The 27,984-nt window shown below is 35.1% G+C and overlaps 1 protein-coding gene across 1 annotated transcript; it reads right to left on the reverse strand.

Moving 5' to 3' along the window:
• Positions 1 to 1,497: 1,497 nt before the first annotated feature.
• On the reverse strand, positions 1,498 to 27,984 carry LOC133332122 (band 7 protein AGAP004871-like). The gene is made up of 7 exons (XM_061540501.1): positions 27,877 to 27,984; positions 23,786 to 23,858; positions 23,555 to 23,637; positions 20,740 to 20,943; positions 16,591 to 16,646; positions 1,865 to 2,045; positions 1,498 to 1,785 (listed from the first exon to the last, which is right to left on the reverse strand). The coding sequence occupies exons 1-7, from the start codon at positions 27,973 to 27,975 to the stop codon at positions 1,498 to 1,500; spliced, it is 984 nt and encodes a 327-aa protein (XP_061396485.1). The 5' UTR covers positions 27,976 to 27,984.

A 27,984-nucleotide genomic window follows, 5' to 3' on the forward strand; every position in this document is an offset into this window, starting at 1 on the left:
TTATATATCGAAATCTGAACCAATTTGAATCAACATGATGCATGTCATGTCCGAAGAAATTCTATTTAGATTTATTTAAATGTTAACCGATTTTAGCTCACGTCGGTCTTGCACCAAATTTTCTGTCAATAAAATACGGTGCATCTTGGGTGCTAATCTAAATCGTTGAAATTTTAGGATAGTAAGTAATAGTGCAATATCAGAATCTGAACCTATTTCACCCATTTCAATAAGGCTCGTCTGAGTCAAAAAAAAAAGATGGGCTAAACTTCATTAATGTTGTATAATAAGTGAAACCCTAGTATAAAAATATCTATATATTGTAAACTTATATATGTCACAAAAAATGCATACTAAAACCATTATCAAAGACATAGAAACCGTAAAGACTTGACAAAATGCATTTCGACAAAATAGTTTATGAAAAAATATCCAGGGGGAATCGGGCATAACAGAGGCATGTTAACAATAAAAACGCAAATACGCGATAATGTGTGTATAAAATGTAAATAAAATTAGAGATCTGTACTCAAAAAATATATTTTTATTTTATAAGCTTGCGATATAGGGTTTAAAACGATTAATATTGTTTGCTCTGTTGTTATGATATCGTAACAACAGAGGAAAAGCCATCTATTGGAAATTGTTGACGTATCGATTGTCGTATCTTTATACTTTTATGTCTTTGTCATTATATCCTCAGAATATAAACGTATTGGAAATATCTGAATCAAAACATCACATATACAATTTATATTAGATCCCTAACACTCAAACAGTATTTTTTAAACATGACATAAATACGATAATTTTCATTTCATAAACAAAACAAGTTCACCAAGAATTAAAACAGCAACAAAACGTCCACAACAAATTCTGATTGAATGTATACAGCAATCATAAATAATTAATGTTTCGGCATACTCTAATGTTCGCAATATGATAGTGTGTGAACAGCATTGTATTTGATTGTGTTTGTGTTTGAATAATTAATGAGTGTAGTGGTGTGGTCGGTTATTGTTTACAGCTTTTATTGAGTTTTGTTATCCTTGTATTGCCTGTTTTGTGAAATCGTAAGTTCTGGAGGGGTCTTGTTGTTATTTTTTTAATATTATTGTTTTTTTCTGACTTCTCTTATTCTTCTCTTTTTCGCTATTTTTTAAAAGGGAATCGTGTTTTCATCCATTCATTTATTATTAGGGATAATCAAGTTATGTTCTTTTGTAGGGAATTATGGAGGAAATTTAGAAGAATGGTTTCAACCGGGGAGTGGACTATTATGTTCATCTGTATACATAAGTAAATGCCATCTTATTTGTATTTATTGTTGTTGTTTCTGTATTTGGGTACATCTCAAATATTTGCACTGACTGACTGACACTAACATTTTATATTTTTCTTTTTTTTATTTCTTGCTACAACATCGCTCGCTTGCTGCTTCGCTCTCTCCCTCTTTTATTTCCTGGTTCCGACTGTTCGAATTCCTCAACCGAAATTTTACATAGCTGCAGTAACAATGCCATTGGTCTCATGATTTACATTGTTCACATTGTTGCTTGTTGTCGGTATGGGACCCATACCCGCCATCATCGATGCAGCTCCAGCCACTGTCGATGGTACAATTACTGGTGCGGGAACCGCTTCACGGTCAGCAATGGCCTGGGCTGTATTGGCGGCGGTTTTTATTGTATCAGCATCGTTCGACTTGAGGAAATACGTTATCAGATCAATTGGCAACGGGAATACAATGGTTGAATTCTTCTCAGCCGAAATGGCACTCAATGTCTGCAAAAAAGATAACAGAACAGTTCATCAAATTCGGCCACATAACAAATGGCAATATTTCATTCCGCCATTCACTTACCTGGAGATAACGTAGCTGTAATGCTGCCGGTGAATCGCCAATAACTTCGGAGGCTTCCCTCAATGCTCTTGAGGCTTTCTGTTCACCTTCGGCGGCAATAACTTTGGCACGAGCTTCTCGTGCTGCCTCTGCCTCGGCAGCCATGGCTCTTTGTAATTGGACGGGTAGACGTACATCTTTACTGTGGGGATGAGAAGGGAGAAAGAAAAAAAAAATGAGACAAGACAATGTTAATGTTCTTCAGCATGGCAAGGGTGTTACAATAAAAAAGAATGCCAATTTTTCTTCGGAAGTTAAGTGCTGTTAAATATGTCCTTAAGGATATTAAAAATGAAATATATATATATATATATTTTTTTGAACAGTGAAGGGAAAACATTATAAGTTGTAAATGTATAAAAAAAAAATGTTAATATTAAATTCTAAATAATAAAGTAAAAAATAAAAAAATTAGAATTACACAAAAGTACCGAAAAATGTTTCTCTTTTTTACTGCCCATGATAGTGTTCGCAATATTTTGAGATTTATCATTAAACTTTTGCACAAACATTGCAGTTCCACGTTGAATGCTTGATATTGGAAATGACTTATTGCGGTCCACTTTTTTATGGTCTTCTTGGAGGGTACGCCATTTGTGCATGTTTCGACCTATCCTGTTATAAGGGTTACACGAACATTTTCGATATTATTAAGGTCCGATGTACATTTTCCAACCGACGTGGCTATAGTTACTCCGATTGAGGCATGGGAGTGGTTTCAACGGAAATCGTTGACCTCGCATGTTTTTCTTTATGTGCGGGAATGAAAATACATACGTTAACTGGCTTTAACCGATATATGAGAGATCGTATTGTCAGGGTGTGCAATAATTATACCCTACCCAACTATGTTGTCAGGGTATTATAGCTTTGTGCAGCCCCAAAAGTTTGTAACGGCGCGAAATATTGGTCCTAGACCCACCTTTAAGTATATCGATCGTCATATCTCGACTAGCTGAGTCGATCTAGACATGTGTGTCCGTCCGTCTGTCCATTATAATTTGTAAACACGATGCAGGCAACAGTTATGGACCAATCTTCACGAAATTTTGCATGTAGGATGGGTTCTGGCCAATGAAAATCCCTATTGTTTTTGGGAAAGATCGGTTAATATTTAGGGGATGAAATGGACAAATACTAAATTTTTATCGGTTTTTCTGGTCGCTCCAGAGGCCGCAATAATGGCCCGAACATCGTGAAATTTAGCATGGAGAAGGGGATCGGGCCAAAGAATAAGCATGCCTGTTTTGATAAAGATCGGTCAATAATTAGCGGGTCAAATGGGCCCTGACTTTTGTGTGAAAAATTACAAAATTTGTATTCTATAGCGTATATATTTACCCCTGAAGCACATAGACCCGAGAAGTTGATATTATATCCAAGAACAGAGGTTGACCTTTACATTAATACCAATTATAGTGTTGTATGTACTCGGATGTGCGAGCTACACTTAAATATTTACAGGTGCTTACGTTTTCAAATATTATTTAGTAACCCATTACCACACTAGAGGGCGGAAACCGATGATCGCTATGAAATGTTCCGTGAGGTTCCGATTGAGATCAAGGACAATGCCTATATTTTTCGGTGATGATCTGATAATAATATTGGGATGAAGTGCATCGAAAACTTATTTTTTGTGTTTTTTTCGAGTCGATCTATAGGCCACAATTGAAAGCCGAACATTACAACATAACCCACGGTGAAGGAAATCTGCACAAGTAATTAGAGGGGGCTGTACTGAATATTAGTAATAATAATAATTGTTGACCTCTAGTCGGTCAAGAGGGTTCGAGGTATTGCCCAAGCTCAGAATGTAGTACCACAGGAAGTTACATTTTCGTGGAAGTTGTGTAGCGTATCATATGGTCGGCCCCGTCCGACTATACTGCTGCGCTCACTGGTTTGTCCTGTACTTTTTTCGAATTTTTCCCAAGAAATTCATCAAAAAATTTTGATATACAACTCACAATTTTTCATCAAATTTGATATTCTGTTTGCAAAATTTCGCCGCCAGCTTATTAAATATAAGAGCTTCGGAATTATGCACATTGTTTGCCACTATTTGTTCAGTAATGAAATTTGGATAACGTTAAATTTTTATACCCTTCACCACACGATTTATGCATGTCCGTCCATCTGTTAGTGTTAAATTGTAAACAAAGTACAGGTCGCATTTATAATCCGATTTGGATGAAATTTGACACAGCTCATTTGTTCGGCCCAAGGAAGAACCCTATTGAAATTTGGGAAATTCGGTTCAGATTTAGATATAGCTCCCATATATATATATATATATATATTCGTCCGATGTAAGGTAAATGATGCACCAAAGTCTCTATATATATTTCGATTTGCACGAACATTGGCACAGCGTAATGAAATAAGCCTAGAATGATGTGTGGAAAGTTTTGTGAAAACCGGTTCAGATTTCGATATAGCTCCCATATATATTTTCGTCCTATTTCAGGTAAATGGGGTACCAAAGTGTCTATATATCTTTCGATTTGCACAAAATTTGGCACTGCGTACTGAACTAAGCCTAGAATGATGTGTGCTAAGTTTCGTAAAAATCGGTTCAGATTTAGATATAGCTCCCATATATATTTTCGTCCGATTTTCGGTATATGGTGCACCAAAGTAGCTATATATCTTTCGATTTACATGGAATTTGGCACAACGTAATGAATTAAGCTTAGAATGATCTGTGCTAAGTTTCGTGAAAATCGGTTAAGATTTAAATATAGCTCCCATATATATTTTCGTCCGATTTCAGCTAAATGGTGTACCAAAGTCCCCATATATCTTTCGATTTGCATGAAGTTTGGCACAGCGTAATTAATTATGCATAGAATGATCTGTGATAAGTTTCGTGAAAATCGGTTCAGATTTAGATATAGCTCCAATATATATTTTCGTCCGATTTCAGGTAAATGGTGTACCAAAGTACCTATATATCATTCGATTTGCATGGAATTTGGCACAACGTAATGAATTAAGCCTAGAATTATGTGTGCTAAGTTTAGTGAAAATCGGTTAAGATTTAGATATAGCTCCCATATAAATTTTCGTCCGATTTCAGCTAAATGGTGTACCAAAGTCCCTATATATCCTTCGATTTTCAAGAAATTTGGCAGAACGTAATGAATTAAGTATAGAATGATCTGTGCTAAGTTTCGTGAAAATCGGTTCAGATTTAGATACAGCTCCCATATGCAGCATACCGAATAGCGTGTGTAAAATTTGCTTTAAATCTATTTACGAAATTTAGAATAGGGTGCTGAATGACATGTGTTGGGATTGATGTTAGACTTTAGATTTACTTATAGATAAATATCGCATATTTATGTTCGTTCAATTTCATGAAATGTTCCTTCGAAATGGCGACGTCTGAAGTGTATCATATAGTCGACCGAGTCCGACTTTACTACTTTCCTTACTGGTTTTATTTTTATTATTAAATATATTTTTGTTTTGTGTTTGTATATAAGAGATTTGTTCACAAAATATGTTAATATTGATCCATGTTCTGATAGGACCTCCATATTAAGCCACGTCGCATATATTGAAGGTCATAGCCAAATTTTCTGAACGCAATGCCTGTTATTCAGTACCTCGTTTTTTCAAAGATTAAAAACCCTAATAAGTCTATGTTTGACGTTACTCCATCTAAAGTTCCCGAGCACTTTCCTATCGATATTTCTATGATTTCAATTCAAAAATTCCACACATAAAGGTCCAGATACATTCTCGGTTTGTTAAATATCCTTATCGTGTTTCAATTGTTTGTATTTTGTTAATTCGTTTTTTACAGGGGATACATAAGAATCCAATAAAAATCCACCAACAAATCTACAACGATTTTATATTAGTCCTAAAAACCCGGTACTGAATACACAAAGGCATTCAAATACATTCATACATTTCAACATTATTTTATATTTATTTTTTTTCTTGTTTGGATTTGGTTCGGCTCAAGGTTAAATAAAATTCTGTATTATGATTTTTGATTTTTTTTATTTTTATTTTCCAATATTTCGACTGTCTTCGACAGTCATCTTCAGGGAAATACTAAAAGATACAATTATTTAATAAGGTTTTCACAGAATAATATAACACAAATATTACGTTTTGAGAGAAGCTACAGGTTTGTTACACCGTCTATGCTAAACTAAACTCTAATTCGTCTGTGCTTATGAACTAAATTTCTATACATATGTGCACAGTGGTCCGTGTCAGTCTTGTAATTCATTCTCTTCTCTTGTGGTACATTTATTATATTAAGCATTTCTAAAGTAAATCGTCGTTTGTAATTGTTTTCTTGTGTCAAAATATCAACGTCTTTGAAATTTGGTGTATGCCCCGTGATTGTGCAATGTGCTGCAAGAGCCGTCTTTTGTTCTAATGGCTTGTCTGTATTTTGATCTGACTTATGACCAGAAAGTCTTGTTTTAGTTTGGTTTTTGTTGTACCAACATATACCTTTTGGCATAAGTTGGATTTGTCCCCGTTACATTTTATCTTATATACTACATTGCACTTGTCTTCTTTTTTTATTTTCGATTTTGTCTTGCTAAATAGGCTATTGATATTATTTTTAGATTTTAGGGCTAGTTGATAATTGGTTTTGTCATAGATATTTGAATTGCTCAATCTCTCGGAAAGTCCTGGTATATATGTCATTTACTTGTACGATTTTTCTTCTTTTTCAATTTTAGCTTTATTTTTCGACTTGCAGGATTGTAGTAGTTCGTCAATTGTTTTTAATGGGAAATCATTTTATGTTTAATACCCTGTTTATAAAGTTTGTGGCCGCATTTATTTTTATGCGTCTGGGGTGTTTAGAATAGAAATTTATTAATCGTCCAGATGCAGTGGGTTTTTGGTACCAATCTATTGTTAATTTTTGGCCTTGTCGAATTATCATTGCGTCAAGATAAGGTAATTTTTGGTTTTCTTCTATTTCGTGTGTAAATTGTACATGTTTATCAAATGAGTTGAGGATGTTTAAAGTGTTGTCTATTTCCGTTCTTTTTACAATGCAGAAAATATCGTCCACATATTTCGTAAGAACTTTTGGTTTGTGTGTCAATTTCTCCATTGTAGCGTCCAATAACTCCTCCATTACTATGTCTGCAATAATCGGTGACGCTGGAGATCCCATCGGTAGTCCTTTTCTCTGTTCATACACCTTGTCATCATAAACGAAATATCTTGAATCTTTTATACAAAGAGTTAGTATTTCTATGAAGACGTCCTTTTGTATATTTGTATATTCTTTTATTAAGTCCCATTTTTCGGTAATAGTCTTCAATGCTAAATTTAATTTAAAAACATTATTTTATATTCATTTTCATTATGGATTTGAAAGAAAACGTATTCATTTCTTTTAAATGCCTTCGTCTTCTTTATTTCTTTATTTATTTATTTATGTCAACATTGAATCTCGTTGAATAGAGACATTGACATTTTATTGACCCACAATAATTTCAATGTTGAGTGTATTCTCTCCGCTGTCCTTGTACCCAAGTGTCGCTGGCATTATCATCCATCTTTATTGAATGGATTCTTTTTATTTAACTCGAAAAGAGATAATAACAATAATAAAAAAATGAGGCAGATGATTACCAAACATTTGTGGGAAGAGTATGTGTGAATGTATCAGCGTTTAACTAAAGCAGCAGCAACGTGCAATCTGTTCCATTTGCCATTTGTCACATCACGACACAATTCAATGGCAATGGCATCCAACCAACGGACAAACTAACTAACCATTCAGCCAACCAGCCAACCAACTAACCATGATCATAAAACTGTGATTAATTCCATCATCTTAATGTCATAAACAGGCGCCAATAGATTATATTGTCTGATTGTTAAACAATAGCGGGGCTAGGAAAAGAGAAGATGTGGTGAGATATTCTGCAGAGAGATACGGCAGCTGTAAAAGCATTGGATCACAATGAGGAGCATTTTGTATTGAATTACAATGGGGTATATATGTAAGTAAAGCAAGACCGAACTGCCAAAAATATATTCAATGCGGAAGCAGAGATATATGGGGGATATTCGAAATCCTAGACACTATTTTCAATACTGAACATCTTACATATTTCGAATTCTATATTGGGTTCGACATGTGGATGATATAGCAGACAGTGAACCAACGCTTAACCTTTATTATTTATATTTGTTTGAAATAAATCGGAAGTTAAATTTTTACAGGTTTGTAAACTTGTTGACCCTTTTGGGGGAAGGACGCCTTCGAACATGATCAATGTAAGGTATACATATTACGATGTGCAAAATTTAAGGAGTGTACCGATAAGTCCCATCTTACAACATTATACAGGCGTAGTCCATAGTCATATAGTCCATTCACATAATATTAATATTAGATCAAGTCAGGAACCCATCTCCTGACTTGATTTAAATTACGATGAGCAAAGTTAATGTCAAATCGGACATTACATTCGCTCAATATAGAATTCACCACACTGTGGTACAGGGTATTATTTCATTGTGCATATGTTTGTAAGAGTCAAAAATAATCGAGATAGACCCATGGTTCCTTTTGAGAATATGCATAGAATCACTTTCTGAGTCGATTTATGCATGTCCGTCTGCCCATGTTAAATTGTAAACAAAGTACAGGTCGCATTTATGATCCGAATTGGATGAAATTTGGCAAAGCTCATTTGTTTGGCCCAGGAACGAACCCTATTGAAATTGGGAATAATCGGTCCAGATTTAGATATAGCTCCCATATATATAATTTCGTCCGATTTAAGGTAAATTGTGTACCAATGTCCCTATAGACCCATGGTTCCTTTTGAGAATATGCATAGAATCACTTTCTGAGTCGATTTATTCATGTCCGTCCGTCTGTCCGTGTTAAATTGTAAATAAAGTACAGGTCGCATTTATGATCCGAATTGGATGAAATTTGGCACAGCTCATTTGTTTGGCTCAAGGACGAACCCTATTGAAATTGGGAAAAATCGGTCCAGATTTAGATATAGCTCCCATATATATATTTTCGTCCGATTTAAGGTAAATGGTGTACCAATGTCCCTATAGACCCATGGTTCCTTTTGAGAATATGCATAGAATCACTTTCTGAGTCGATTTATTCATGTCCGTCCGTCTGTCCGTCACGTCCGACTGTTGATGCTAAATTGTAAATAAAGTACAGGTCGCATTTATGATCCGAATTAGATGAAACTTAACACAGCTCATTTGTTTGGCCCAAGGACGAAACCTATTGAAATTGGGAAAACTCGGTCCAGATTTAGATATAGCTCCCATATATATATTTTCATCCGATTTAAGGTAAATGGTGTATCGAAGTCCCTATATATCTTTCGATTTGCACGAAATTTGACATAGCGCACTGAATTAAGTCTAGAATGATGTGTGCAAAGTTTCGTGAAAATCGTTTCAGATTTAGATATAGCTCCCATATATAAATTCGCCCGATTTTAGGTAAATAGTCCACTAAAGTCCATATATATCTTTAGATTTGCACGAAATTTGGCACAGCGTAATAAATAAGGTCTAGAATGATGTGTGTAGAGTTTCGTGAAAATCGGTTCAGATTTAGATATAGCTCCCATATCCGATGAAGGTAATAGGTGCATCAAAAACCCATATATCATTCGATTTGCACGAATTTTGGCATAGCGTACTGAATTGCTTATATAATAATGTGTGCTAAATTTCGTGAAAATCGGTTCAAATTTAGATATAGCTCCCATATACATTTGCATCCGATTTTAGGTAATTGGTGCACCAAAGTCTCTGAAAATCATTCGATTTGCACGAAATTTGTCATAGCGTACTGAATTAAGTCTAGAATTATGTTGCTAAGCTTCGTGAAAAGATCCATAGCTAGGCCGATTGACACAACGCACTAATGTAATATACATTAGTCTCTTGCAAGTTTCCCTGAAATCGGTTCAGATATAGATATATAACAAACACTCTACGTCAGTTAGGATACGTATGTAGAATATACCCAAAGTGGTGAAGAGTATCATATAGTCGGTCCAGTCCTACTTTCCTTACTGGTAATAATTTAAAATTTTTACCATTTTTGGTCGGTGTCATTCACACAAGGCTAGAAAACGGCTTAAGATGGCCTATATAATCTAAGCACACAATTTTGATAAATATCGGAACAGTTGTTTTAAGAGAAAACCAGTGAGCGGAGCAGTATAGTCGGACGGGGCTGACCATACGATACCCTACACAACTACCACGTAACTCTAACTTTGACATATTTTCGAATATTACTAATATTCAGTACAGACGCCCCTCTAATTACTTGTCCAGATTCCCTTCACCGTGTGTGGTGTTGTGATGTTCGGTTTACAATTGTGGCCTATAGATCGTCTCGAAAAAAAAACAAAAAAAGTTTTCGCTCCACTTCATCCTAATTGTTATCTGATCATCACCGAAAATTGTAGGCGTTGTCCTTGACCATAACTGGAACCTCATGGAAAATTTCAAAGCGATCAGTGCTATATTTCCGCCCTCTAGTGTGGTTATGGGTTACTAAATAATTTATGAATACATATGCACCTGTAAATATTTACTTGTAACTCCCACATCCGAGTACATACCACAATATAATTGGTATCAATTTAAAGTTCAACCACTCCTCTTGGATATACTATCCACTTCCCTGCTCTATGTCCTTCAGGAGTAAATATATACGCCATAGAATAAAAATTTTGTCATTTTTCTCACAAAAGTCAGGGTCCATTTGACACGCTAAATATTGACCGATCTTTATCAAAACAATTATGCTTATTCTTTGGTCCAATCCCCTTCTCCATGTAAAAAATCGAGATGTTTGGGCCATAATTGCGGCCTCCGGAGCGCCCAGAAAAATCGACAAAAATTAAGTATTTGGTCCATTTCATCCCCTAAATATTATCCGATCTTTACCAAAAACAATGGGGGCCTTCATTAGGCCGAACCCATCCTACATGCACGGACGGACGGACACACATATCTAGATCGATATTGAAATATTCAATATATCGCGGCGTTACAATAGTTGTGTAGGGTATAATTATATATCAGATATTGAAATATTCTGCATTAGTGTTGAATTCCATTGTCATTAAACATTTCAATGTTTCTAAAAATAATGGAAGCATGTTTAAACTTTAATGCCTTTAGCCAAGCAAACCCTTGCCAATATTCGTTGAAGGTCAAATATTGTCGTTACTAAAAATCACACTTTATCCTTACTGTTCTCCTTGTGTTGTTAATGGATTCATTTGTGCATGGGTACGCGTTGTTATTTAAATACATACATATATGTACGCATATGTATATATTTATTTATCAATGTGTTTACATTTATGCGACCGCCCTGTTTTTTGTTGCTGCTGTTGTTGTTGTTGTGTTAATGTTATCTCATCTTAACGATGAACATAATTTTACTGTAAAAATGCTTATGTTTACAATGAATGACTTAACGACCTACATTCGATGTCAGCTGGATGTTGATGTTTTTAGGCGAAAGTGCGTACAGTGGGCTGAATAGATGCGATTGTTATGGAAAAAATTAATAGGAAAAGTATTTATATAAGAAGGAGTAGATTAAAAAGATCTTTGTAAAGAGGTAGTAAAATTTTTAATGTTAAAATTATCAAAAATAAAACTAAGACTTTTATCACATAATAGTTAAAGGAAAATCTTTTAGTTATTATTTATTATTCAATTATGTTTTTAAATGGTTTGGTAAAATTTCATGAAACCATGCTTATGGTTAAAAAATGACAAGAGATTAACAGCTTAGAATGACATTGAAATACAAATGTGAATTTTTATTTTATTCTCCACATCTCCATCGCCCACTGTACAAATCACATAGTCATGCAAACCATAAACGATGTTCGCTGTGTTGCACTTGGCATACAATTTCGGTGCTTTTTTGATTTGGCTTGCCTTAAGTGGTTACTTTAGATTGAAAGGGTCACCCAAACAGTAGTAGTACCACCTCTCCTCCTGTCAGTCAGTCAGCCAGCAAGCGCAACGCATTTACACAAACAGGGTTAGGCACTTATAAACTTTCATTTCATTGTCGGGATGGAGGTCAGAAAGGTCGTTCGTTCGGTGTTCATTTGAATGCCTGAGGTTATGTTGTAAATTTTGTGTTTGTGTGTGTGTGTGTGTGTTGAAAGTGGACTGTTAAAATGGTTTGAGGTCACGGTAAATACAAATTCCATGGCATTATCCATTATCGCTGTTGCAGTGTGAACGACGGATGTCTAAATTAGTTAGAATCGTTTATTTAAAAAAATAATAATAAATTGATGTCATCCAGTGGGTGTCAAAGGATATTCTTTCGGTAAATCGCCAAGAAAGGTGGCGAAGGATAAATACGAACGAGTATAAAGTTCTAAAAATTATCGGACACACTAAATAACATAGTTGTTTGGGGTATAATGAGGGTATATATTGCATCGATATATTTAGACGCAATGCTATATTTTTTTTTGCACCAAATCCGTTTCAGACAATTTGGAGTCGATTAAAAAATGTCCGTCTGTCTGTGTCAGGGTATTATAGCTTTGTGCAGCCCCAAAAGTTTGTAACGCCACCCACCTTTAAGTATACCGATCGTCCATTATAATTTGTAAACACGATACAGGCCACAGTTATGGACCAATCTTCACGAAATTTTGCATGTACGATGGGTTCTGGCCAATGAAGACCCCTATTGTATTTGGGAAAGATCGGTTAATATTTAGGGGATGAAATGGACCAAATACTACATTTTTGTCAGTTTTTCTGGTCGCTCCGGAGGCCGCAATAATGCCCCGAATATCGTGAAATTTTGCATGGAGAAAGAATCGGGCCAAAGAATAAGCATGCCTGTTTTGATAAAGATCGGTCTATATTTAGCGGGTCAAATGGACCCTGACTTTTGTGTGAAAAATTAAAAAAATTGTATTCTATAGCGTATATATTTACCCCTGAAGGACATAGATCCGAGAAGTTGATATTATATCCAAGAGGAGTGGTTCACCTTTAAATTCATACCAATTATATGGTCGTATGTACTCGGATGTGGGAGTTACACGTAAATATTTAAATGTATCACCGTATTCGTATATTATTTAGTAACCCATTATCACTCTATAGACCGCAAATGAAAGCCGAACATCACAACACAACCCACGATGAAAGGAATCGGGACAATAGCTGTAGTGAATACTCGTAATATTCGGAAAATATGTCAGTGTAAGGAAGATGTGCTGTTTACCTCTAATCGGGCAAGAGGGTGCAAATATCACGAAATATTGCCCAGGCTCGGAGTAGTCATCCGCAGAAAGTTTGATTTCCGTGGTAGTTGTGTAGGGTATCGTATGGTCGGTCCCGTCAGACTATACTTTTAAATTCATACCAATTATATACCTTTAAATTCATACCAATTATATGGTCGTATGTACTCGGATGTGGGAGTTACACGTAAATATTTAAATGTATCACCGTATTCGTATATTATTTAGTAACCCATTATCACTCTATAGACCGCAAATGAAAGCCGAACATCACAACACAACCCACGATGAAAGGAATCGGGACAATAGCTGTACTGAATACTCGTAATATTCGGAAAATATGTCAGTGTAAGGAAGATGTGCTGTTTACCTCTAATCGGGCAAGAGGGTGCAAATATCCGCAGAAAGTTTGATTTCCGTGGTAGTTGTGTAGGGTATCGTATGGTCGGTCCCGTCAGACTATACTGCTCCGCTCACTGGTTTTAATTTAATATAGAGGATACTTATTGAGCAGAAAATATCTTTAATTAAAATCCAAATATCCAGGTAACCCCTTAATATTCGGTATTCGTCTATAATTTGCATTTTGGATGATATTTGATTAGAAAATGTTCCTAACAAAATTTGCCCAAGCTTCCGAGAAGTCTCCATATAATGGAACTCCACATTATACGATGCTCTGGGGATTTGGACATGGTTTCCAACCTAATCAGCTGTAATTGGTTGTTTTATTTGGTCAGCATGACACATTTTTTTAGGAAAAAGTATCTACTTATGTCCAAGTTTTTATATAGCATCTACATACTGGCCCCGCCTTATTTTCGGTATTATAAAGTCTTTGACCGAATTTTCTCATCATTTCAGAAATTATGCACTACAGCTTAACGTTTTCAAAAGACGCCATAATTATTTCCACTTCAATTTTCGGCATGTTGAAGTTTTTACCCCCGTCTTCCAACCTGAGTGTTATCGGTAGCTAGCATGTTCAGTACGAATAGGTAACATCGGACGGAGGTTTTGGTATAACCTTCAAATTAAATATTACGCCTTGGATATTTTTTCTAATATTGCTGGTTTTTTGTTAATTGTTCTCATTCCAGCTGAGCTGAATGATAGATTTTTTCAAAGAAAATATTTCGTGTTCTGTTTATATGTTCAAAGATATTGAACAACGATTAGGCATATAACCGCCTGATTTGATATTTTCCGTGGTACTTTAATGAACAGGTTCCTATTATTGTTAGTTAAAAAAACAAATTAATCTAAGGCATGGACCTTAGAATCAGAATACCATGAATGGACACGAAGTCGATTCAGAATGTCTTCTGATTTTCCATCTTTGCATTAGTCCCAAAATGTACGTGCATTCTATGGAAAACGTATACATACAATGATCGCGTGTACTTTCAATGATATAATTCTCAATTATTTTTGTATTGCCCCAAAAAAAATTTCAATACAATGTCAATTCAATTGAAAACAAATTGAATATTTTGCAAATTTTTGTTATTTGAATTTTGAATTGTCAGGGCAGTGATCATTGGAAATCATCGAGCTTAATGATCGAAGTTTTGCAATGAAAAGGAAAGCCAGGAGAAGCACATACGTACCCACCATTATGCAACGCCTTTCGCCGTTGGTTAAGCGGCTCATCAGGCATATTGGGCTATGTGGTTTTACAAATGTAGTAAGCTGATAACTTGTATTTATTCCGCCCTGATACGAAACTTGCATATGCGAATTAAATTCAAATTTGTCAAAGTTCGACATTTGTCTTTCATTTTAGAAACCGTCCTTTTCAAAGCAGATTTTTTTTTTTTTGTAGCGATGGATAATTAATCCACACACCTACAATTGCTTCCATGGTATACACATGTTCGTGCGCAACCGTTTTGGAAGTGTGTTGATGGCTCAGAACGATAAGTGGTCTGGCAACATTTGTGTTGCTCCAAGGACCGAAGTTTGAAATTTTTCAATAATTGAAAATTTTCGCCCAAAATATCTCAAAATAACAACTACGACGTGGTGCTATCCAAATAGCTCGATACTAAATTCGTGGAAATACAAATAGGCTGCAAAATATTTTTTGCAAAATTTTCGCGGTTTTCAATTATTTCTCACCTTTTAAACCTTCTCTAGACCTCCACGAACATTTCAAGACTAAGATCAGATAAATCCGTTCAGCTGTTCTCGAGTTTTAGCGAGACTAACGAACAACAATTAGTTTTTTATTGAGAACGTATCATCCGATTTGAAAAAAGCGTTTATGTTGACTTATCGGTTCACTCTTTCTAGTACCTTCAATTTTCATAAAAAAATGGAAGGTCCGATTTGGCCCAATATTTACAAATCGTAATATTTTTACTAACCTTAGATAACGTCCGAAGATGACATTCATCAGTATATTCCATCTGGTACGTCCCCATTTGGAAAGTTGGTTAATCCTAAAACAATCGTATGGAATGTCCGATATGGTAAAAACTAAGCACATCTAATAGTTTTTTCAAACTTAAATCAAGTTCGTAGGTGAGACCCATCGATCCACTCCTACCGTTACGATACATCACAAATAGTACATTACGATTAAAGGAATCAAATAGTACATATTTTAAAGCGCACAAAATTATAGCTTTACCAAAAATCCTTTATATTTTTCTCTACGAATATACGTGGCTATTAATGCACACTTGTGAGCACCTTTTTGCGGCATAGCACTTAGAATAGAATTTACTTTTCGTCCTTGTAACATTACATAAAAAAATATATACTTAAGATATATAAAGTGATTCTTTTTGTATTTTTGATAAATGGTTTACTGCCTTGAAAATCCATTCAATGAAATCTGCACTAAGAACAGTATTTGTATACGTTAAAAAAAAAGAAAAATCAAAAATTTTCTAAAAAACGCCAAAGAAAAAAATAAAAAATCTCTTAAGAATTCGTACACCTGCCACAATTCATACGAAACAGGAATAGTAATCTTATTTACGAAATAAAAAAAAATAACTGCATTGAATTTGGCCAGCATCAAAAAGAAAAATTGTCCATGGACAAACAACTGCCACAACCATCATCACCACCACCACCACAATAACGCTACATGATGACGATGATGATGATGGAGAACGTGTCTTGGTGACAGAATAAAAATGATTTCTTGTCTTCTGCCATGCTATTGTAGTCGTGGTGTTATTTAGTTTTTGGCTGGTCGGTTATAAAGCACCGAAAAAACAGGAAGGAAATGCATCCAGGACACAAGAATTTTCAATAGAAAACATAAAAAGATATTCATGCAGTGCCCTCTCCTCCCTTTTAGATCTATGCATGAGGAGGTGAACGGTAAGCGAACGAATAAATGAATGACTGTCTGACTGAGTGACTTACATTTCAACACGTTCCACTTTAATGCCCCAAGCATCGGTTGCTTCATCCAATTGTACCTGAAAATAGATGAAATACTATGTTTAATATATGTAAAAAAAATAGACGACAAAGAGGAAGAACAAAAAAGGGAAATAGATAATGCAATAATAAAAGGAAACGTGATAGAAATCTGGGCTGGTATCGCAGCGAATTCTGCCTGAGTTGCCGGCATCTACCAGGGTTCTAGGTGTAACCGAACAATGAACTATAGGTGAAATCACCATTTTAGCGGCAAAAAGTCATTTTTTCAACTTAACATTTTTTTTAAACTTGTTGATGGTACTCAACATATTGATAAGAAAAAATCGAAAAACAAATTTACAATTGGCAACCCTTTTTATGTACAAAAAGCTGTTAATGTTTACATTACAATTAGCACGCGTTTTTCCATTGCAGCAGCAATATTTTCGTAAAATTAAAAAACAGTTTTTTTATGAAATTCAATACTGGAGTTGAGTACTTTCCAGAAGTGAGAAAGTATTTAGAAGTACCTATATATGAACTATTGTGAAGAATATGTTGAAGAATTGAACGATAGTTTTGAGATACGGTTAAATATTTTTTTCGTAAATATTTCAGATAGTTTCGATCCGTCCCTACTTGTGACATCAGTCATTCCAAGAAATGGGAAATTCAAAATATAAAATTACAGCAAACTTGGTTAAAAAACGCCCCTTAATACCGAAATTTCGAGGTACCGTTATATGGGGACTACTTTAAAAAGTTGACCAATATCGATCGTTTCTGGTTGCAAGATTTGCTACTAGGGTTTGGGGTCGGGAATTTCCTTCCCTGGTATTCCCGGGATTTCCCGATTTTTTGAAATCGATATTCCCGGGATTTCCCAATACCTTTTCCCGGGAAATCGGAAAATAATATCTTTAAATCAATATAAATATTGAATTAGATATTACAATGGTAAGGGCATAATTAGAATGGATCCGTTGATCCACCTGTGGTATTATTTGGTATCGATAATACAACAACTACATAGGGACGATATTTTAATGTATGTTTAAGTGGAAGATACTCATTTTAAAACTGATTTATATAACAAGTAGGTTCAAAATTCGGAATATGATTGAAGAAAAATTGTTGGAATTATGTTTTGAAACCCACATTATAGCAACTGTTTCAGATAGAGCGAACGGCATAAGAAAATTTATTCTTAATGTCCTATAGAAGGGTCCTTGTGCTGGAATCATACCATACATTGAAAGATCAACAAACATCCATCGACCCTTCAATTTCAAAGAGATTACAAAAAGAATTAAGTGACCGAAGTGACTTAAAATTTATATACATAAACTGAAGTTTTGAAGAGACCCAGATAGTTTGGGGAATACGGATGTGCCAAAAAAGTAGCAATGAAGTGGAATCTGGTCATCTAGTAGTGATAAAAGTACTCCAAAGGTATAGATGTTTTGAAATTAAATTAAAATGGTTGCAAAGTTAACCCCTTTAAGATCAAAACCCTGCCACAGTAGTTTTTTTAAATAAATAAGTTTTATATAAAGTGAGTAAAAGTCTATAAAAGTGAGAGAATATTTTCAATTGATGGAAACTTTTGCATCAACATAAGAATCAGTATATCAGGCAACCTGTTTAATGCACAAATTAAAAATTGTTCATATGTGTTTTATGTGTACAAATAGTTCCTAATTTAATGTTTTGACAAAAATATTCTTATTTAAAAAAATAATTCTTAACATCAAAATAATTCTTAATAATTCCCGGGTTCCCGGGAATGAAAAATTTTAATTCCCGATTTCTTGGGAATGAAAAAAGTCGGGTATTCCCAAACCTTATTTGCTACCCAATTAAAACCTAAAATACATAAAGACAACAAATTTGTTTAAAGAAAATGCCCAAAATCCCCAATAATGGGGTGTACCGTTATATGGGGGCTATCCGAAAAACTTATAAAATATTGATCATTTTTGGTAGGGAGATTCTCTATACAATGATAACCTAAAATACCAAATTACAGACAATTCTGTTGAAAAACGAACCCAATATCGTCAAAATAACCAACAGCAGGGGGCGTGGCCCGCCCATTTTTTCATAAATCACCTTTTCTAACATTAGTGTTCTACACCCCAAATTTGGTGAAGCTAGCATGTCGAGATATATTTTATGCCGCTAAAATCGGCCATAGTGCAATGACACAATTACTTCGTCTAATTTATGATGAATGGTTAAATATGAGAGTATTTAGTTTTTACGGAAAATTATTTATTAAAAAGTTACGCTGTTAGGGCGACCGAAATTTGTATACCCTCCACCGGGAATTTCTTACAGTAGATTATTTATTTGGGAAAAATATAAAAACAAATTAAACACAAGACATTGAAACCTTTTTATACCCTACACAACTATGTTGTCAGGGTATTATAGCTTTATGCAACCCCAAAAGTTTGTAACGCCGCGAAATATTGGTCCTAGATCCACTTTTAAGTATACCGATCATCATATCTCGACTAGCTGAGTCGATCTAGACATGTGTGTCCGTCCGTCCGCCTGTCCATTATAATTTGTAAACACGATACAGGCCACAGTTGTAGACCAATCTTCACGAAATTTTGCTTGTAGGATGGGTTCTGGCCAATGAAGATCCCTATTGTTTTTGGAAAAGATCGGTTAACATTTAGGGGATGAAATGGACCAAAAACTTTATTTTTGTCTGATTTTCTGGTCGCTTCAGAGGCCGCAATTATGGCCCAAACACCGCGAATTTTTGCACGGGGAAAGAGATCAGCCCGAAGAATAAGTATGCCTGTTTTGATAAACATCGGTCAATATTTAGCGGGTCAACTGGACCCTGACTTTTGTGTGAAAAATTACAAAATTTGTATTCTATGGGGTATATATTTGCACCTCAACGTCCTAGACCCGAGAAGTTGATAGTATGTTCAAGAGGAGTGGTTGACCCTTAAATTGATACCTATTATATTGTCGTATGTATTCGGATGTGGGAGTTACACGTAAATATTTATAGGTGCTTACGTATTCATATATTATTTAGTAACCCATTACCACACTAGAGGGCGGAAATATAGCGCAGATCGCTTTGAAATGTTTCATGAGGTTACAGTTATGGTCAAGGACAACGCCTATAATTTTTGGTGATGATCAGATAATAATTTTTGTGATAACGTGGACCGAAAACTTAATTTTTGTGTCTTTTTCGAGTCGATCTATAGGCCACAATTGAAAGCCGAACATCACAAAACATCACTCGGTGAAGGGAATCTGGATTATTTGTTGACCTCTAGTCGGCCAAGAGGGTGAAAATATCTCGAAATATTGCCCAAGCTCAGAATATAGAATCACACAAAGTTAGATTTTCGTGGAAGTTGTGTAGGGTGTCATATGGTCGGCCCCGTCCGATTATACTGCTCCGCTCACTGGTTTTACATTAATGTTTTATATAAACTAAATTGATAATTTCCAATATATATGTATGGGGATATATGAAAGTAGTAAATGAAGTTATTGAACTAATTTGCTGATCGAATGGGCTATAAGTAGTCATTTGGGGTTCACTGAAGGTAATATTGAGTTTTGGCATATAGAACATACATCAGTACAGTCCAATATCGATATGTTTTGGTAGGGAGATTTACAATCCAATGAGAATTCAAAGTACTCAATTATAGGCAATTCTGTTGAAAAACTTGCCAAAATACCGAGTAATGGGTTGTATCATAAAAATTGGACCGATATCCATCACTTTCAGACAGGAGATTGGGAACTCATATGATTTCAGAATTTATGCACTTTTATTTATGCACTCTGACATTTGTTGCTTAGCACGGTGAAAATAAATATTGTCGCATTTGTGTCATCATTTTCTTATTGTCCGGATTGTAAAGTGTGAAGTTGATGCTATTGTTGTTGTTAAAACATATCGGCGTGCAACTTGTTTTTATTCTGCTCCAAATAATACACATCGGTGCAGGCACTGAAAATAAGCTTAGCTGGCACATATTTTATCCTATTCAAGTTACACCTGGCTGAACCCCATAACTAGTAGTCGCAACAAATACTGCAACCGAAACAATACAAACAACATACATACATCCATACATAAGCTAGCTACTCACTCACCTGCATGGTGTCGGAAATTGTCATACGTTCGCTGAGAATTTCGTGTAAGTGTTGTGTGCCCATTGTGTTGCGAAGAGTGGTTTGCGCCAGCAGCCTTGTCGAATGATGTGCATTTTCAACATTTGCTATGGAGACTGTTGCATTCGAGACGCGATAGTAGACAACGGCATCCACTGACACAGTAACACTGTCCTTTGTTAAAACCTGAAAGTAAGGAGAAGAAGAAAAAACGAAATCACAGGTAAATATAGAAGCAGCAGCACATATTGCATTGACATGAACAAAATGTCATAAATAACGGTAAGAATAACTTTCTAGTTAAGAAGTAATAAACAAAATGTGTTTGTCTTCGTATTCCTATGTTTCTGCTTCACTGCAGTTCTTTGAATGCGTAATATTGACAATGTAAAAATATTTTTATACCCTTCAGTATTTTATAATGTCTTTGTGCATATGTTTTTAACAGGCAAAAGGAAACCAGATAGACACATGGTTCCTTTTGAGAATATGCATAGAATCACTTTCTGAGTCGATTTATGCATGTCCGTCCGTCCGTCTGTAGATGTTAAATTGTAAACAAAGTACAGGTCGCATTTATGGTCCGATTTGAAAGAAATTTGGCACAAGTCACTTATTTGGCCCAAGGACGGACCCTATTGAAATTGGGAAAAATCAGATATCAGATATAGCTCCCATATATATTTTCGTCCGATTTAAGGTAAATGGGGCACCTAGTCCCAATACATTTTTTCGAAATTTGGCACAGAGTACTGAATTAGGTCCAGAATGATGTGTGCCAAGTTTCGAGAAAATCGGTTCAGATTTTTATATAGTTCCTATATATAGTTTTGTCCGATTTAAGGTAAATGGTCCCTATATATCATTCGATTTGCACGAAATTTGGCACAGCGTAATGAAATAGTTCCAGAATGATGTGTGCCAAGTTTCGAGAAAATCGGTTCAGATTTTGATATAGTTCCCATATATAGTTTCGTCCGATTTAAGGTAAATGGTCCCTATATATCTTTCGATTTGCACGAAATTTGGCACAGCGTAATGAATTAGGCCTAGAATGATGTGTGTTAAGTTTCCTGAAAATTGGTTCAGATTTAGATGTAGCTCCCATATATATTTTCGTCCGAGTTAAAGTAAATGGTCCACCAAAGTCCCTATATACCATTCGATTTGAACGAAATTTGGCACAGCGTAATGCATTAGGTCTAGAATTATGTATGTTTAGTTTCCTTAAAATCGGTTCAGATTTAGATATAGCTCCCATTTATATTTTCGTCCGATTTAAGGTAAATGGTGTACCAAACTCACTAAATATCTTTCGATTTCCACGAAATTTGGCACAGCGTAATGAATTAGGTCTATAATGATGTGTGCTAGGTCTAGAATTATGTATGTTAAGTTTCCTGAAAATCGGATCAGATTTAGATATAGCTCCCATATATATTTTCGTCCGATTTAATGTAAATGGTGCACCAAATAAATATCTTTCGATTTGATATAGCTTACTGAAATAAGCTTAGAATAATGTGTGCTAAGTTTCCTGAAAATCGGTTCAGATTTATATATAGCTCTCAGAAATATTTTCGTCCGATTTAAGGTAAATGGTGCACTAAAGTCCCTATATATCTTTCGATTTGCACTAAATATGGCATATCGTACTGAATTGAGTATAGAATAATGTCTGCTAAGTTTCGTGAAAATCGGTTCAGATTTAGATATAGCTCCCACATATATTTTCGTCCGATTTAATGTAAATGGTGCTCCCAAGACCTATATATCTTTCGATTTGAACGAAATTTTGCACAGCGTTCTGAATTGGGTCTGGAGTCATGTCTACCAAGTTTCGTGGAAATCGGTTCAGATTTAGATATAGCTCACCGATTTTGTGTAAAAGGTGTACCAAAGCCTCTACATTTCTTTCGATTTGCACGAAATTTGACATAGCGTACTGACTTACGTCTAGAATTATGTGTGTTAATTTTCCTGAAAATGCAGATTTAGATATATCTGCCACATATATATTTTCGTCCGATTTTAGGTAAATTGTGCACCAAACTCCTCCGATTGACACGAAATTTTGCTCAACGTATTCAATTGAGACTAGATTGATTGCGCTTTTTTTGTAATGGGTGCAGATGCAGACATAGCTTCCTTATATATTTCGAACGGGTGTCTGATCGATATTATCGAATAGTGTGTATCAAGTGTGCTATAAATCGATTTACGCAAATTTCTCCCATTGAAATTTAGCATAGGTTGCAGAAAAGCATTTGTATGGATTTATGTTAGTCGGTTCATTTATTGATAAAGATCAAATCAAAACAATTGTTTTTAGTGGAATTAAAAAATGAGAATACCCATATGTAGAATATACTCAAAGTAGTGAAGGGTATCATATAGTTGACCCAGCCCGACTTTACTTCTTTCCTTACTTGTTTTCTATACAAAACAATTATCAAATAATTACATTTCATAAATGTTCCTTAGCTCTCACTTACATACAATTAATATTTTCATTAATTGAAACATTATTAAATCTAAAACAAAAATTTTATTAATTTGGTGTTCTATAAACATAAAATTTGTCCTACGATTTTTTGCTCATTTATAGTTTCCAATTTAATGTACCTTGACTGAGCTAAAATCCTCACAAAGTCCTTTAATTCCATGTTCACTTCCCAAAAAATAATCAAATTACCCCTTTTATATCAATTGGATATTGAATATTGTTCGCATGAAAAATAAATACAAACATCCACTCGTTCTCTCTCTCTCTCTCTCCGTCTTGTTTTCAACTTACCTCTTGTGGTGGTACATCATATGTTCTTGTACGTAAATCCACTCTGGCATATGAATCTATACAGGGCAGTATGAAAAATATACCTAAGAAATGAAATCGACAACAAAATGAAATTATTAAGATTTAATTTGTAAGCTTTTACGAGAAAATCCATAAAATCGTATTACTCAATAACAAACGGAATAAAATGTTGCAAATGGGAGGCAAAAGGGGAGAACTTTTTGTACATACCGGGTCCTTTGGCACCACCCTGCATCAAACGACCTAAACGAAAGATAACAGCCCGTTCATATTCCTGGACCACCTGTAAGAAGAGACACAAAAACAAACGCAAGCACAAAAGAGTTACAATGTTTTTGTTTGTTGTTCAAATATACATATGGGTTTGCCATATAACCACCTGAGTCTATCTGAATACACATAGCAATATATCCACCATAAATGTACACATGTGTATATACAAATATATGTTCTTTGTGTTTATATTGGTTTTAGTGTTTATATTAGTTTTAGGGCTAGTTATTGCTGTTAGGAGACATTTATAAACAAGGACATTGAAAAATCATATCCGTACTTCTCTATAGTGTGAATATGAGGCAAATAAATTATTGATTATTTGTCACATCGAGAGACATCGTGCGCACCAGACAGATCCATTGTCTCAAATGCGGAAATTTGGGGTCTAAAACCAGTATTTCGAGGAGGCACATGTTTGCGTAGCAAAGGCTATACTAAGATATATTTTATTTACGTTTACTTTTGAAACAACGAAATGGATAAACCTATGTTTGGTAAAAATACACATATCCCTTCATTGAAATTAACGTCAGTTTGTTTGCCTATTAACGAAATAGTGGAGCTTTTTTATGCAACTAATAAACGAAAGGGTTAACTCAAATACATGTTTATACCCTCCACCATAGTATGGATGGTATATTAATTTTGTTTTTCCGTTTGTAACTCCAATAAAGTATATATATTCTTGATCAGCGTAAAATTCTATGACGATATAGCCCCATCTGTCTGTCCGTCTATCCGTTGTAATCACTCTAGCTTTTAAACGAATTGAGATAGATCGCCAAAATGTTGCATAGAGTCGTCTTTTGTCTGCAGGCAGGTCAAGTTCGAAGATGGTTCACGTTTAGGCATAGCTCCCATATAAGGGTACCCCCATATTTTCGGTATTTTGGGGTTCTTGAAATTTGGTACATTGGGTTCTTATTGGGTACTAAATGTCTCCACAAAAAACTACAAATATAGGTCCACTTTTTCTCATAGCTCTTATATAACGGTACCTCCTAATTTTCAGTATTTTGGGGGTTTTGATCGTATTTTTCCGCCGAATTAGCTGTAATTTAGTACTTTGAGTTCTTAATACGTAACAAATCTCTGCACAGGAAATTATATATATGTATATATATATATAGGTCCATTTTTTCGGATAGCCACATATAAGGGTACCCCCAATTTTCGGTATTTTGGGGTTCTTGAGCGCGTTTTTCAATCAAATTTGCTGCAATTTGATATTTTGTAGTCGTATTTGGTAACAAACCTCCTTACCAAAAATTATTAATATCCGTGCTCTTTTTGGGGTAGTCCCCATATAACTCCCTTATTATATCCTACACAACTATGTTGTCAGGGTATTATAGCTTTGTGCAGCCCCAAAAGTTTGTAACGCCTCGAAATATTGGTCCTAGACCCACTTTTAAGTCGATCTAGACATTTTAAGTCGATCTAGACATTTTAAGTCAATCTAGACATGCGTGTCCGTCCGTCTGTCCATTATAATTTGTAAGCACGATACAGGCCACAGTTATGGATCAATCTTCACGAAATTTTGCATGTAAGATGGGTTCTGGCCAATGAAGATCCCTATTGTTTTTGATAAAGATCGGTTAAAATTTAGGGGATGAAATGGACCCTAAATTTTGGTCGGCCCGAATATCGTGAAATTTTACATGGAGAAGGGGATCGGGCCGAAAAAAAGCATGAATAAAAATTGATAAAGATCGGTCAATATTTAGCGTGTCAAATGGACCCTGGCTTTTGTGTGAAAAATTACAAAATTTGGATTCTATGGCGTATATGTTTAATCCTAAAGGTACTGCTATAATCCTGGTGGTACTGCTATAAGAACATAAAATACCAAATAGCCGACAATTTGAATGAAAAATGTGTCAAAAATTCCTCCAATATGGGAGCTACCCTGAAACTTAGGTCAATATTAATAAATTTTGGTACGAAGATGTACTATACAATGAGAAACCACAATTCCAAATTACAATTCGGTTGGAGTACGTGTCCAAAATACTCAATATTGGTGGTACCGTTATATGGGGCTGTCCTGAATCTTGGGTCAATATTAATAAATTTTGGTACGGATATGCCTTATTCCGTGAGAACCAAAAATACCAAATTACAGCAACACTGCATAATAGTTTGGTATATACAACATACTACAACCACTCCGTCAGATACATTCTACATTATAATTTTTATAGTTTTGATGAGATGAGCTACATGATCGGAGATGCAATGAAAATGAAAGCCAGAGAAATACTACATTCCCACCACTATGCGACGCGTTTCGCCGTTGGTTAACCGGCTCATCAGGCATATTGGCCAATGTGGCTTACAAATGTCTTTACTTGATATGTTGTATTTATGTCGACTATTGTTGCGAAATTGCATCTACGAATTAAATTCATCCGTGTCAAGGTTATACAGGGTATTATGTCTTTGTGCATATGATTGTAACAGACAAAAGGAATCGAGATAGACACATGGTTCCTTTTGAGAATATGTATAGAATTTTGAGTTGATTTATGCATGTCCGTTGATTTATGCATGTCTGAGTCGATTTATGCATGTCCGTCTGTCCGTCCGTCTGTCCGTCCATGTATTTTTGTTAGCAAAGTACAGGTCGCATTTATGATCCGAATTGGATGAAATTTGGCACAGCCCATTCGTTTGGCCTATTGAAATTGGAGAAAATCGGTTCAGATTTAGATATAGCTCCCATATAAATTTTCGTCCTATTTTAGGTAAATGGTGCACCAAAGTCCCTGAAAATTATTAGATTTACACGAATTTTGGCACAGCGTACTGAATAAAATGTAGAATGACGTGTGCTAAATTTCGTGCAAAATGGAATAGGTCTAGAACGATGTGTTTCCTGAAAATCGGCCAGATTTAAATATAGCTCCCATATATATTTTCGTCCGATTTAATGTAAATGGTGTACCAAAGTCCCCATTTATATCTTTCGATTTGCACGAAATTTGGCATAGCGTAATGAATTCGGTCTAGAATGATGTGTTTTACGTTTCGTGAAAATCGGTTGAGATTTAGATATAGCTCCCATATATATTTTCGTTCGATCTTAGGAAAATAGTGCACCAAAGTCCCTTTATATCCTTCGATTTGTACGAAATTTGGCACAGGGTACTGAATTGAGTCTAGAATGATGAGTGGTAAGTTTCGGGAAAATCGGTACAGATTTCGATGTAGCTCTCACATATATCTTCGTACGATTTTATGTAAATGGTGCACCAAAGCCCCTATATAACTTTCGATTTGCACGAAATTTGGCATATCGTATTGAATTAAGTCTAGAGTGATATGTATTAAGTTTCGTGAAAATCGGTTCGCGGTTCACAAAATTGTGCACAACGTAGTGAAGTTAGTATAGTCTAATGTGTGGAAAGTTTCGTTCAAATCGGTTCAAATTTGGATATAGCTTCTATATATGTATATATATTCCTCCTATTTTAAGTAAATCATACACCAAGGACCAAAAATATGGTCAATATCATGTTATGTTAGAATGCATCTGTTGAATATACCCAAAGTGGTGAAGGGTTTCATATAGTCGGCCTGTCCGACTTTACTACTTTTCTTACTGTTTTTTTGTGTTTTTTCGAGTCGACCTACAGGCCACATTAAAAGGCGAATACGCTGAAGGGAATCTGGATAAGTAATTAGAAGCGAATATGAATATTAGTAATATTTGTTGACATCTAGTCGGTCAAGATGGTGAAAATATCGCGATATATTGTCCAAGCCCAGAATATAGAACCACACAATGTTAGATATTCGTAGAAGTAGTGTAGGGTATCATATGGTCGGCCCCGTCTGACCATACTGCTCCGCTCACTGGTTTTGGAACAAAATTTAAACTTTAACTTATTGCAAAGTTTCGACCGTATTTTTCCCGTCCATTAATTGATACGAATTGTTTTATAAGTAATTACTTTTCTTGTTGAATTTTCCTGAAAGAATAAAAAAATAAACAAAAACAGAAAACATTTCATATTTACCTTAAAACATACAAACAAACTGAAGGGTAATGTCAATATGACCAGACACACCGATAGGAATATCAGGATTTTGCCACACGTTGATGCCTGGTGATTCATGTCTCCATT

The sequence above is a fragment of the Musca vetustissima genome, unplaced genomic scaffold (genome assembly GCF_032173495.1).
Source record: "Musca vetustissima isolate MV318-11 ecotype Yass unplaced genomic scaffold, APGP_CSIRO_Mvet_v1 utg37097, whole genome shotgun sequence".
NCBI lineage: Eukaryota > Metazoa > Arthropoda > Insecta > Diptera > Muscidae > Musca > Musca vetustissima.

What these genes read in the sequence shown, in the direction of transcription:
- LOC133332122 (XM_061540501.1), bottom strand. Translation starts at nt 27,975, where the DNA reads ATGAATCACCAGGCATCAACGTGTGGCAAAATCCTGATATTCCTATCG. An exon ending in GGGTGGTGCCAAAGGACCCG is followed by an intron (nt 23,638 to 23,785) that starts GTATGTACAAAA and finishes TTCATTTCTTAG; the next exon opens with GTATATTTTTCATACTGCCC. An exon ending in AAAGTGGAACGTGTTGAAAT is followed by an intron (nt 2,046 to 16,590) that starts GTAAGTCACTCA and finishes TCATCCCCACAG; the next exon opens with TAAAGATGTACGTCTACCCG.